Raw genomic sequence first — 14,230 nt, 5'->3', positions numbered from 1 at the left:
TGGAGAGCGGGGTGGTTTCAGATGCCGAATGACAATAGCAAGGGAAGGACAACAGTATTCGGCATCTGAAATCACGCCGCTTTCCAAGATAGGAGGACGGATGGACCCGCATTCTAGCTGCATCTGAAGAAGTGAGCCTTGACTCACAAAAGCCCCCCCCATGCCACAAACGTGGTTAGTCTTTAAGGTGGTACTAGTCTCTTGCTGTTTTCTCCTCCTGACGCAGAGACGGCTGCTCCTAGAGACTTAGTCAAAGTGCTAGATAGCTGGGCCATCACCGACAATGCTCCCTCTAAGCTGTGGAGTCTTGTGAGCAAAAATGCTACTTTGTGAGCTACTGGCATTAAAGTCGTGAGCGAGCGGTTTGGCTACACCGGCTGGTGACCCCGGGCCCTAAGGAGGCCAAGCTTGTGGCAACAAGGGCCAGGTCCTTTTCAGTGGCAGCTCCTACCTGGTGGAATGTGCTCCCGGAGGAGATCAGGGCCCTGCGGGACCTTATGCAGTTCCGCAGGGCCTGCAAGCAATGTTCCCTCTAAGCTGTGGAGTCTTGTGAGCAAAAATTCTACCTTGTGAGCTGCTGGCATTAAAGCTGTGAGCGAGCCATTTGGCTACTGCATAAATTAGTTTGTTCTGGAGCCATCCTTCCTGAGCGAAGACAAAAATGTGTGATCCGGAGGCTAAAGAATTGTGAGCTGGCTCACACTAACTCAGCTTAGAGGGAACACTGCCTGCAAGATGGAGCTCTTCCGCCAGGCTTACGAGTAGGAGCCGCCACGGCCACTTCCACCACCGCTCCTTTATAGAGAGAGACCGCCGGAGGGCTTGGCGACATCATTCCATGACCCTAGCCTTCCCCTCTGCTACGCAAGATGTTGGGAGTGTTATATGTGCCTCCGTCGAAACTGATTTTTAATTGTTTTAACTTGTGTATACTGTATGCACTCTGTGCCCTCTGTGAGCCGCCCTGAGCCCGTTTGCAGGGAGGGCGGGGTATAAATGCAATAAAATAAATAAATAAATAAAATAACTACTGCATAAATTAGTTTGCTCTGGAGCCCTCCTTCCTGAGCTAAGACAAAAAATGTGTGAGCCGGAAGCTAAAAAATGTTGAGCTAGGTCACAGTAACTCAGCTTAGAGGGAACACTGGTCACCAGCAGACCCGATGCAATCCACACCAGAGCTTTGTACTGTTGGAAAACTGGTCAAAATAGTTAGATATCCAGAGGTTGCAATGGGTCTTCGTTCACTGGAGAGGAGGCATTTTCTTTCTGTGTAAAAATCTTTATTTCTAATGGGAAGGGTACACAGGAAAATCTAATAAACAGCAAACACACTTAAGACTACATGCTTGCAACAACAGACACACACAGATAGTAATGGAGATTATTCTTTTCTTCTTGACCCCTAGAAGGAAATCACTTGAATGCATCAACCAATGATTGTTGCAGGGCTCTTTTTGTAGAAAAAGCCCAGCAGGAACTCATTAGCATAATAGGCCACACCCAACAGCAGGAACTCATTAGCACATTGGGCCACACCCCTGACAGCACAGCTCATTAGCATATTAGGCCGCACCCCCATGTTACCAGAAGTGTGGTCATCTAGCCACACCCACCTTTTGCTTCTTATTCTGTTTACCCTGTTTGTGGTCAAAACCCAGGGCCTTTTTTTGTAGCAGGAACTCCTTTGCGTGTTAGGCCACACACCCCTAACGTAGCCAATCCTAATGAGTTCCTGCTGTTGGGTGTGGCCTATTATGCTAATGAGTTCCTGCTGGGCGTGGCCAACTTGGGAGCAAGCCGGAACTCCGTTCCTGTGCGTTCCTGCCCAGAAATAGCCCTGATGCTGCCTCTTGAATATATGATGTCGGGTGTGAGATGTTTTGTGCCAGTGGGGTGGCCAACCTCCTGGCGGGGCCTGGTGATCCCCCAAAATTACGACTGATCTCCCAACTACAGAGGTCAGTTCCCCTGGGGGGAAACGGCTGCTTTGGAGGGTGAACTCCTCTCCTCGGGGCAACCTCCAAATCTCCAGGAATTTATGAACCTGTGTACTGGAATAGCTATGTACAGTCCACCCACCCACCCACAGTGCTTTCCTGTGCCAAAATACTCTAGTCTAGGTAAAGCTAAAGTTTCCCTTGCTTGAGAGCTAATCGAATTTGACTCTAGGGATGCGGTGCTCATCTCAGTTTCCAAGCCGAAGAGCCAGCGCTGTCCGAAGACGCTTCCGTGGTCATGTGGCCGGCATGACTAGACGCCGAGGTGCACGGAACGCTGTTCCCTTCCCACCGAAGCGGCACCTATTTATCTACTTGCAATGTCTTGCTTTCGAACTGCTACTCTACGCCCATTGATACCCACGGACTAGGGGTGCCAGGTCTCCCCCCGGCCACCCGCAGGGGATGGGGAGGCAGGGTTGCCAGCTCCAGGTTGGGAAACTCCTGGAGATTTGGGGGTGGAGCCCGGGGAGGACAGGGACCTCAGTGGGGCACAATGCCACAGGGTCCACTCTCCGAGGCACCCCTTGTCTCCAGGGGAACTGATCTCTCTAGTCTGGAGATGAGCTGTAACTCTAGGAGATCCCCGGGTCCCATGTGTTGGAAATGTGTAACCTGCAAGGTCCAGATTCCAGTCATTATAGGGTTAATCTGTTTTACCTTCTGTACTGTTGTTTAGACTGACCTGGAAGGGAAACTTGGCTCAGAGCCACTGGGAAGATGGCCCGGGAAAATCTGAGTCTGTTTACTAGCAATCGTTGGTTCCTGTGTTCAGGTGACTTCCTTCTAGGGGTCAAGAAGAAGAAGAAACTCCATTGTTGTGTGACCATGAGGAATTTCACATTACCCAGTTTCACCCAGTTTCAAGTCGGTAATGATTCGTTTTAAAGTGAACCGGTACAGGGCTGCCATTTCACACAGGGCTTTCCCCTTCCGGTAAAGAGCTGGATCTGAAGCGGTTTGCCATTTCAGACTGCACCACTTTTTCCCGCTTTTCCCCCGCCGTTTTTCGCCCGTGCAGGCGATCTCCGGCTTTTTTTTTTTGATCGCCCGCGCGGGTGGAAAACGGCTGGGAAAAAAGCGCATCAGAACCGGGAGAGGGAACTGAAGACTACTTGGAAGCAGTTGACAGGTAAAACGCTTCAGTCCCATTTCCTAAACGGGACAGAAGCGTTTGTGTATGAAATGGCAAATATATTCCGGAAGGGAACCGGTTCTCAAATGGGTTCTGTCTGAAATGACAGACCAGAAACCGTTTGGGAACCGTTCCTCCTCCGGAATATATCGCCTGTCTGAAATTCCTCCATGTGTCTGTAGCTGTAAGGATGTAAAGATGTAGCTCTAGATATCGCTTTTGTTTTGTGGCTTCCCATGTGAACCCTTCCCTTAGAAATAAAGATTGTTTTTCATAAAAAAAAAATGTCTCCTCTCCTCTGAAGCAAAGATCCATTGCAAACTCTGAGTATTTAAGTATTGTTGCCTATTTTTCCCCAACACCATGGGCTTAGCCTGGAGTCATTCAATACAAGATGGCACAGTGAATTCCCCACATTCCCGAAATTACAGGTGAATCACGGTCTTGCCTCGGTTTAGATGTTCGGGGCTGCGCTGGGTGAGGATCCTGATCCACTTCTTCTCATCCGTCCCGTCCACGTAGCCACTGCCCGCGTTCACCAGAGCCTGGAAGGAGACATCGCCAACGGCAAGCAGATTTGGTGGGGTATTTCGACATGCTGTTCTACTCTCAAACAAGGAGGGCACCCCGTCCTACAAACGTGGTTCAAGGTTCAGCCCCAGGACCTATTTTTAGTGCCTGAGCTAAGCCTCTAAACACCAGGAATAGGAAGGGAAGGAGGAGGAAGAGAAAAAGAAGGAAGAAGAGGAGGAGGAGATTGGATTTATACCCCGCCCTTCACTACCCGCAGGGGTCTCAGAGGGGCTTACAGTCTCCTTTCCCTTCCCCTCCCCACAACAGAAACCCTGGGAGGTCGGTGGGGCTGAGAGAGCTCTTTTGAGATCTGCTTGTGAGAGAACAGCTCTGAGAGAACTTGTGACTGACCCAAGGTCACACCAGCAGCTGCATGTGGAGGAGTGGGGAATCAAACCCGGTTCTCCCAGATTAGAGTCCTCGCTCCTTACCACTACGCCAAACTGGCTCTCAAACATGAGGAAGGATATCCTCAAGGCATGTAAAGGTAAAGGTAAGGGTTTCCCTTGCTCGAAAGCCAGTCGAAAGCGGTGCTCATCTCCGTTTCCAAGCCAAAGAGCCAGCGCTGTTCAAAGACATCTCCATGGTCATGTGGCCAGCATGACTAAACGTTGAGGTGCACGGAACACTTTTACCTTCCCACCAAAGCGGTACTTATTTATATACTTGCAATTTCTTGCTTTCGAACTGCTAGGTCGGCAGGAGCTGGGGCCAGAGACGGGAGCTCACTCCGTCATGCGGCACACTCGGGTCTCGAACTGCTGAACTACAGACCTTCCGGTCTTCAGCTCAGCATCTGAACCTCTGAGCCACCACAGCTCCTTCTAGGCATGTACAAAGTACTTTTTCCTTTTGGGTTAGACGGGACAGAAATCCAAATCAGTCCAATCGCGGGAGTCACCAGAGCTTGCCCCCACATTTAGGGGGCTGAACCGTGTAAGCCCCCACACCTCTCATTTCTACGGAACTACTTTAGCCTCAGTTACCTTGCATTTGGCCACCCAATGAGAAGGGAGCACTCACTGGAGAAGACCCTGATGCTGGGAAAGATTGAAGGTCAAAGAAGACGGGGACGGCAAAGGATGAGATGGTTGGACAGTGTCATTGACGCAACGAACATGAAGTTGAGCAAACTTCAGAGGACGGCGGAAGACAGGAGGGCCTGGCGGGAGCTGGTCCATGGGGTCACGAAGAGTCGGACTCGACTGTGCGACTGAACAACAACACCTTGCAGGGAATTCACTGTGAGCCCCAGAAGGCGAAGCACACACAAAAAAGTCTCCTCTAAGAGAAGCGTCTCAAGGGTCCCGGTCCCTGAGCCCCAGAACTTACGAAGTACCTCCGATAATGTACCAAGGGCCTTCCTAATGCTTACCCCTCATCAAGATGGGTAGCCATGTCAGTCTGTCTGTAGCAGTAGAAAAGAACAAGAGGAAGGGAGGGGAAGGGAAGGGAAGGGAAGGGAAGGGAAGGGAAGGGAAGGGAAGGGAAGGGAAGGGAAGGGAAGGGAAGGGAAGAAGAGTTTGAATTTATACCCTGCCCTTCAGTCGGGGTCTTACAGTCTCCTCTCCCTCTCCCCACAACAGACACCCTGTGAGGTTGGCAGGGCTGAGAGAGCTCTTTGGAGGACTGCTCTTGAGAGAACAGCTCTGAAAGAACTTATGACTGACCCAAAGTCACACCAGCAGCTTCACGTGGAGGCGTGGGGAATCAAACCCGGTTCTCCCAGATTAGAGAACACACTCTTAACCACTGCCCCAAACTGGCTCTGCTTCACCAAACTGAGTCCGGCAGCACCTTACAGACTAACGAACCACGCGGCAGGGTATGAGCCTCAGCTGTACTCCCATTCTCGCTGTATCTGAAGAAGTGAGCAGTAATTCAGGAAAGATCCTCCCCTGCTGCAGACTTTGTTAGTTTTGAAGGTGCTACTGGGCTCTTGCTCTTTTTTACTCCCTCCTTACCTAGACAGAATTATAGGAAGGTATTCCAGGTCAACCGGCGCCACGTCCCAGATGCGAGTAGAGAAGCATAAATTCCTTCTTTCTTATTCATATGCATGGATATACATTCTTGCATCAGTAAAGACATTTGCGTCTGCTTAATATCGTTTCGTCAGCATTCTGTATCAACAAATTCACGGCAGTTGCTTGTCTCGTGCCAAGAATCAATGGACAGATACCCATTTTAATGTAAAAGAGCCAGTTTGGTGTAGTGGTTAAGTGCGTGGACTCTAATCTGGGTGGGAGAACCGGGTTTGATTCCCCCCACTCCTCCACTTGCACCTGGCTGGATGACCTTGGGCAAGGCACAGTTCTGATAAGAGCTGTCCTTGAAAAAAGAGCAGTTTCTGTCAAGAGCTCTCTCAGCCCCGCCTACCTCACAGGGGGTGTCTGTTGTGGGGAGGGGAAGGGAAAGGAGTTTGTAAGCCGCTCTGAGACTCCTTTGGGTAGTGAAGGGCGGGGTATAAATCCAATCTCTTCTTCTCTTCTTCTTCTTCTAAAACATTACATCCTTGCTTTTCTTCCCTAGGTCTCGCAAAATGTGTTAAGTCTGGCCATGACTACACCGTTCCCGTATTCGGGGAACGGATCCGGCACTCTCAGAAAGTGCATCCGCTGCCAGTCACACGGCATTGTGACCATATCAGCAGAGAGCCGGTTTGGTGTAGGGACCAGTGTCAGGTTCGGATCTGAGAGACCTGGGTTCGAAACAGGCCCGTAGCTACCACGGGGCCCACGGGGCCTGACCCCCAAGTGGATTTTATGGGCCCTGCTCCCTGAGTCTCGGCTTTCCCTCCCTCCCGGGCCCCCTCCCCCCAATTGCAGAGTTACAGCATTGCACTATGAGCCGGCATCTCCCTTTTTGAGCTCGTCTGCGGTGAGCTGAGTCTCTTTAGGACCCAGCAGCAAGCGGTGGTTGACCGAGCTGGTCGGATTGTAGCCGCTGCAGCAGTTCGCTCCTCCTGCTGGATTTTCTGCACCAGGCTTCAGAAGAGATCGCCGGCTCAGGGAAGGAGTGAGCGCGGGAGCTTGATCCCCACTCTCCTTTTTTAAAAAAATGTGGCCGCGTTCCTAGACCTCTGAGGAGCAGGGGTCATCTCATAGAAAAAGAGGTGCAGGAGCTCATTAGCATAACTCATTAGCATAACTCGTTTGCATATGCCACAGCCCCTGACATCACCGGAAGTGTGGCAGAAGGCAACACCCACCGCTCAGGCTCCACTGGACCAGGGCTCATTTCCTGCGGGAGCGCACAAGGGCGGAGCTCTGGCAGTAAGGAGCCCAGGGGGCGGGCACAGGCAACAAGCCCTGCCCCCTGCTCCCAGCAGCCCTCAGTCAGGCCAAATGAGCAAGAAGCAGCTAGGTAAGTTGCTGAGCCCCCCCATCCCAGATCTGTCCTCGCAGAGGAGGGAGAGCTTGTACCTGAACAAAACTTGGTCTTAAAGGTGCCACTGGACTGTTTTGGACCGGGGAGCTGGGGGGGGGGCTCTGCAACTTACCTGGCTGCTTCTTGCTCTGACTGAGGGCTGCTGGGAGCAGGGGGTGGGGCTTGCTGCATATGCCTGCCCCCTGGGCTCTTTACTGCTGGAGCTCCGCTCCTGTGCGCTCCTGCAGGAAATGACCCCTGACCACCCCTAGGGTTGACAGCTCTGAGCTGAGAAATACCTGGAGATTTTGGGGGTGGAGCCTGAAGAGGGTAAGGTTTGGGGAGGGGAGGGATGTCAGTGGGTTATAATACCATAGAGTCCACCATCCAAAGTGGCCATTTTTTTCTCCAGGGGAGCTGATCTCTGCCGTCTGGAGATCAGCTGCAACAGCGGGAGATCTCCAGTCTCCACCTGGAGGCTGTAGTTCAACAGAAAACAACCATGATATTATTAGTTGTCCCTGACATTTTGCCAGCAGCTGTGACTGGAATCCTCAGAGGTATAACATAGAAAGAGGGAGTACTCTCTGTGTCAAGGTGAGGAGGAAAACGGTAGGCAGGTAATTATTATGCAATCTACTCAATAATGAAGCTGAGGGAAATTATCCCAAATATCTGATCGACTGGAGCCACCACAGTCGATCAGATATTTGGAATAATTTCCCTCTAGGTCAAAGGAGGACTGTGCTAAGCTACTTTGACCTGTATTGTCCAGTAGAACTTTGAGCACTGACAGTTTGGCTGACAAGGAGACTTCAAATATTTGTATATTTTGTACTGGAATGTATTTTGGAATTTGTAAAGGCATAGTAAAGGTTTCCCTTGCTTGAGAGCTAATCGAATCTGACTCTAGGGATGTGGTGCTCATCTGTTTCCAAGCCGAAGAGCCAGCACTGTCCGAAGACGTTTCCGTGGTCATGTGGCCGGCATGACTAAATGCCAAGGTGCACGGAATGCTGTGACCTCTCCACCGAAGTGGTACCTATTTATCTACTTGCAATTTCTTGCTTTCGAACTGCTAGGTTGGCAGGAGCCGGGGCCAGAGACGGGAGCTCACTCCGTCACGCGGCACTCGGGTCTCGAACTGCCGAACTACCGACCTTCCGGTCTGCAGCTCGGCGTCTTAACCTCCAAAATATAAATGCTTGATAATAATTACTGACTAGATTGCATAATAATATCACGGTTGCTTTTTGTTTAACGACAACCTATCCCGTGACCTCACGTTTGTATAATAACCACCTAGACGCCGGCAACCCTCCCCACCTCATACCCCGCCGTCCTCAAACTCCACCCCCACAAATCTCCAGGTATTTCCCAGCCTGGAGTTGGCAACCCTGCTCGGGAGAAAGGCGGGGACCAAAGAAAGTAGATGAAAATAGCTAGAGAGACTGAGACGTGACCGCGATGGCCAGCAACTGGATTGCCCAGGAGGTGGAAGCGTGCTGGCAGCCAGCGATCCGCGGAAGCGAATCAGGACTGGCCGGGCCAGGATACGACTCTCTCCTTCCCGCTTCCGCCGTCCCTGCCGTGAACCTCTCTCACCTTGGCATCTTGCTCGATCAAGACGTAGTCGATGACCCCAGAGTACTTCTCTCGGCTGGTCTGCGGGAGACATAAAGACAGTAGACAAGGATAAACAGAGAACCTGGGACTCCAACAATGAAAAGGCAAGAGGGGTCATAATCAAGGGCTTAACTGACAGAAATGTGTTAAGAGTAATTCGGATGCCACCAGCCAAAGCTGTGTGGTGTGAGCTGCATGTAAGTTCCTTATTAAAGAGCCAGCTTTATCTACAAAAGAAACTTTTCAGTACGAAGATGAAAGAGAGGGGTAATTTACGTCATCATCTGGATGAGATGCTGGGATTGGCTGAGCAATTGAGGAGTTCAGGAAAGGAGATTGTTAACCAGGCAGTCCCCACTTCCGCTCTGATCGTCCCACTGGGAGAGCTCAGTGGAATTCCGCTCACCGTCACAGCCACAGGCCCTTTTCGCACCCGTATTTTGCCTCGGGTTCTGGGCGCATCCTATTCTTCCGTCCTGCATTCCCTCCGGCTTTGACTTCCAGTTTGTGTTAAAGGCTTTCGCTTGTTTGGTGTCGTGGTTAGGAGTGCGGACTCTAATCTGGGAGAACCGGGTTCGATTCCCCCACTCCTTCACATGGCAGCCGCTGGTGTGACCTGGGGCCAGTCACAAGTTCTCTCAGAGCTGTTCTCTCAAGGGTGGCTCTCAAGTGAGCTCTCTCATAAGAACATAAGAGGAGCCAATGTTGGATCAGGCCAATGGCCCATCTAGTCCAACACTCTGTTACACAGTGGCCAGAAATACCAGGTGCCATCAGGAGGTCCAGCAGTGGGGCCAGGACACTAGCAGCCCTCCCACTCTCAGCCCCGCCTACCTCACAGGGTGTCTGTTGTGGGGAGGAGAAGGGAAAGGAGATTGTCAGCCAGTTTGGTGTAGTGGTTAAGTGTGCAGACTCTAACCTGGGAGAACCGGGTTTGATTCCCCGCTCCTCCACTTGCACCTGGGTGGATGACCTTGGGCAAGCCGTAGTTCTGATAAGAGCTGTCCGTGAAAAAGAGTAGTTTCTGTCAAGAGCTCTCTGAGCCCCGCCTGCCTCACCGGGTGTCTGTTGTGGGGAGGGGAAGGGAAAGGAGTTTGTAAGCCACTCTGAGACTCCTTCGGGTAGTGAAGGGTGGGGTATAAATCCAATCTCTTCTTTGTTTCTGCATTCGTTTTACAGGAATCTGCCTTCGGACTGCTTCCAGCACACTGTTGCCCCGCAGCTACCTAAACTCCCTGTTCTTTTTTTTCTTTTTTTAAAATATTTTTATTGATTTTCAGTATATAACAAAAATGATATTACATATTTCCATTTTACAATACTTTTGGAGCTTTTTGTCCATATATTTCTAACCAGCTATCTAGTTTTTGCCATCTTTTCTTAAACACACTATCCATTTTTCCCACTAAAAATATATTTGTCTTATCCATTTCTTTTATATCTAAGATATTTTTAATTAATTCTTCTCTGCTTGGAATTTTATCAGATTTTCAACATTTTGCTATAGGAATTCTAGCACTTGTGAGGATGTATAATATCAAACGTGCATCATTGTGGTTTATATTATCCGGTAGGATATTTAACAGGTATATTTCCGGAGCCAGGTTTAAATCTATATCTACTATTTCTAGGATAAGTTGTTTTATAGTTTTCCAAAATTTTACGACTTTTTCGCATCTCCACCAAATGTGGTAGAAAGAGCCAACATTTCTTTCGCATCTCCAACAGTTCCCTGATACGGTCTTATTGCATTTTAGAGATTTCTCTGGAGTCCAGTGCCACCTATGAAACATTTTAAAAATATTTTCTTTGTATGATGTGGCTGTTAGCAGTTTCATTGAGTTCCACATTTTTGACCATTTCTCTATGCTTATGTTACTTACTATATCTGTTTCCCATACCTTCATGCATGGTTTTATTTTTTTCTGTTTGGGACTCGCCATCTAATAAGAAGTTGTATATTTTTTGAATCAGTTTATCTGCAGAGGACAACCAAATTTTATCTAAGTTTGTGTTTGTTTTCATGAAGCCTCTCGAAACCTCTTGTTTTGTCTTTTGCAAATCTGGATTTTAACTGTAATTTCTCCCAATTTGAGAGATTTATATTCATTGCTTGCAACGTTCCATAATCTTTCAGTTCGTTTTCTTTTGTGAGTACTTTGTCATAGGTGGCAATTTTCTCTTCCGTCATTAGGTTTGGCATTATGAAAGCTTCCAGAGGAGAAATCCATCTCGGTATTTTATCATAGAATTTTTCCTTCACCATTCTCCATACTTTTATCAAAGTGTCTCTCAAAATGTGGCTTTGGAAATGTTTCTGCTTTTTCTCTTCGTCATACCACACATAGGCATGCCAGCCCATGTGTAGGTCATGACCTTCCAGTTTTAAGGTTCTTCTATCTTCTAACAAAATCCAATCCCTAATCCAACCCATTGCTGCCGCTCTATAGTATAATTTCCACTCTGGTAGTCCCAGGCCGCCTCTTTCTTTTTTGTCATATAGTAATTTTAATCTTATGCGCGCTCTCTTTGCTTGCCAAATGAAACTTCTTGTGATTTTCTCCAGTTCATCACATATTTTATAATTTTTTAAGATCGGGATTGTTTGCGCAAGGAACAAAAATCTAGGTAGGACGTTCATTTTTATAGTGGCCGTTCTCCCCATCAGTGAGATGTGGAGATCCTGCCATCTTTTCAAATCTTTCTTGATTTCTTCTATTAAGGGTTTGTAATTATTCTCATATAGTTGTGCATTGTTCTTTGTCAGATTTATACCTAGATATTTAACTTTGTTTGTTATCTCCATCTTGGTACTTCTTTGTAATTTATCTATTTCTTCTTTAGAGCAGTTTTTTGTTAGAATTTTGGTTTTCCGCAAATTTATTTTTAGTCCCGCCAGGCTTCCATATTCTTGGATTTGCTTCATTAGATGTCCTAAACTCCCTGTTCTCACCCACTTTCAAATCGCCTATCTTTTCTAAAGTAGAATTCTTTCTGCGGTTATTTAAGTGCTCCCCGTTTCCGCCTCTCCCTCTTTAGGGTGACGCTCCCTCCCTGTTCGGTTTTCTTTCCCTCCTTCTCCAAAGACAAAAAGGGAGGGGTCCCCCCACTCAGGCAAACTTTTAAAAAGCAAGAGAGAGCATGAGAAGAAGTCAGTAATGATAAAGGACAGGGGGGATTCCCTGCTCCCAAATATGTCAGTCTTGCATGTGTGGGCTTGGATTTCCCCATCCCTTCCCCCCACCCCCCTTTGTAGGGACAGTGAATCTCTGTGAGGCATGCCCGGAATTCACTGCTCCCGCAGGGAGATTGGCAACTATGTGCAAAGAGCTGGGAAACATCTGCGAAGAGCTGCTGACCTCACCGTGTCACAGGGAGGTGAAGATAAGAGACTGAGCTGTCTGCACAACACATTCCTGTTCACAGTAGTAGTGCTTGTAACTTTCCATATGCATGGGGGGGAGAACGGGGGAAGAGATTTCTTAATAAAAAGGCTGTGAAGTGCGAACACTTTAGACAGATTTCTGCAGAGCTGTTTGTGTCGTGTCGTTCTTTGAACCCTTCAACCTTCACCCCTTTTTTTGCAGAATCCCTGAGGCAGGGAGGGAGGGAGGGAAGGAGGGAAGGAGGGAAGGAGGGAAGGAGGGAAGGAGGGAAGGAGGGAAGGAGGGAAGGAGGGAAGGAGGGAAGGAGGGAAGGAGGGAAGGAGGGAGAGAGGGATTGGTAGCCAGTTAGCTCAAAAAATGTGAGTTTTGCTTGTAGATGCAGAATGTGTACAGAACACAAAAATAAACAAACCAGAGGGGGGAAATCCAGTGGAGAGATAATGCGTGCGACCGCAAAGTCAACCGTTAAGGCTTAACACCTCGGGCTCTCCAGACCATAAGAACAATGGAAGCCCAGGTAGTAGCCGCTGCCAAGGCAGCCTTTTACCATCTTCGGCTGATTAGGCAGTCGGTTCCCTTCCTCGAACGCAATGATCTGGCTGCAGCGATCCATGCTATGGTCACCTCGAGGTTGGACTACTGCAATGCTCTCTACATGGGGCTGCCCTTGGTGCAACTCCGGAAACTGCAGCTGGTGCAGAATGCGGCGGCCAGGCTGCTGATGGGCCTCCCCAGGTGGGAGCACATCCAGCCTGTGCTTAAGACTCTGCACTGGCTCCCAATACCATTCCAGATTCGTTTCAAGGTGCTGGTTTTGACCTTTAAAGCCCTTTATGGTCAGGGACCGGCCTACCTGGGGGACCGCCTTTCCCCGTATGTTCCCCAGAGAGCACTGCGATCAGGATCCCAAAACCGCCTGGACCTCCCTAGCCCAAAGGAAGTCAGGTTGATGGTAACCAGGACGAGGGCTTTTTCATTTGCAGCTCCGTCCTACTGGAACGAGCTTCCTGCCGAGATCGGGGCCCTGCGGGACTTGTCACAGTTCCGCAGGGCCGTGAAAACAGAACTTTTTAGGCAGGCGTTCTGCTAGGAGCGACGACGTCCTACCAGCAGCGCCCTGTGTGAATTCCGATCCAACACGACCTGGCACCGCTGAATGTGTCCCTAAACTGCACTTTATTTTTATCGCCACCGAATGCATGTTTTATATTGACTTGTCTATGTTTTTAAATGATGTATTTTATTCTATTACTGTAAAATGTATACTGCTTATCGGTTTTTGGAAGCTGCCCTGAGCCCGCCTGGCGGGGAGGGCGGGGTAAAAGTGAAATAAACAAATAAGAGAAGCCAATGAGGCCAATGGCCCACCCATTCCAACACTCTGTCACACAGTGGCCAAAAAATACCAGGTGCCACCAGGAGGTCCAGCAGTAAGGCCAAGACACTAGGAGCCCTCCCACTGTTGCCACCCCCCCAAGCACCAAGAATACAGAACATCCCGTGCCCCAGACCGAGAGCCCCTATCTATACCTTGTGGCTAATAGCCACTGATGGACCTCTGCTCCATATGCTTATCTAATTCCCTCTTGAAGCCATCCATGCTTGTAGCCGCCGCCACCTCCTGTGGTGGTAAATTCCAAGTGTTCATCACTCTTTGGGTGAAGAAGTACTTCCTTTTACCTGTTCTAACCCGACCGCTCAGCAATTTCATGGAGTGCTCACGGGTTCTTGTATTGTGAGAAAGGGAGAAAAGTACCTCTTTCTCTACCTGCTCTTTCCCATGCATAATCCTATAAACCTCGATCATGTCACCCCTCGGTCGTCGTTTCTCCAAGCTAAAGAGCCCCAAGCGCCTTAACCTCTCTTCATAGGGAAAGTGTTCCAACCCTTTTATCGTTCGAGTTGCCCTTTTCTGCACTTTTCCCAAAGCGATAATATCCTTTTTAAGGTGTGGTGACCAGAACTGCACACAGTATTCCAAATGAGGTCGCACCATTGATTTATATAGGGGCATTATTATGTTGGCTGATCTGTTTTCAATACCCTTCCTAATAATCCCCAGCATAGCGTTGGCCTTTTTTTATTGCAGTCACACACTGTCTCGACATTTTCAGTGAGTTATCTACTACAACTCCAAGATC

The 14,230-nt window shown here is 49.0% G+C and overlaps 1 protein-coding gene across 1 annotated transcript in view; it reads right to left on the bottom strand.

The window, feature by feature from the left end:
* ANXA9 (annexin A9) overlaps window positions 1-14,230 on the bottom strand; it is a 46,206-nt gene that overhangs the window by 10,345 nt on the left and 21,631 nt on the right. The window contains exons 8-9 of the mRNA XM_015424506.1: window positions 8,683-8,742; window positions 3,584-3,680 (exon numbers count right to left, since the gene is read on the bottom strand). Of these exons, the coding sequence (XP_015279992.1) occupies window positions 3,584-3,680; window positions 8,683-8,742 (157 nt within the window). The remainder of the gene's footprint in view (window positions 1-3,583; window positions 3,681-8,682; window positions 8,743-14,230) is intronic.

The sequence above is a fragment of the Gekko japonicus genome, unplaced genomic scaffold (genome assembly GCF_001447785.1).
Source record: "Gekko japonicus isolate JY-2015 unplaced genomic scaffold, Gekko_japonicus_V1.1 scaffold142, whole genome shotgun sequence".
Lineage (NCBI taxonomy): Eukaryota > Metazoa > Chordata > Lepidosauria > Squamata > Gekkonidae > Gekko > Gekko japonicus.
Note: the sequence above shows the minus strand (reverse complement) of the source record. Positions and strands in the feature narration are given on the sequence as shown.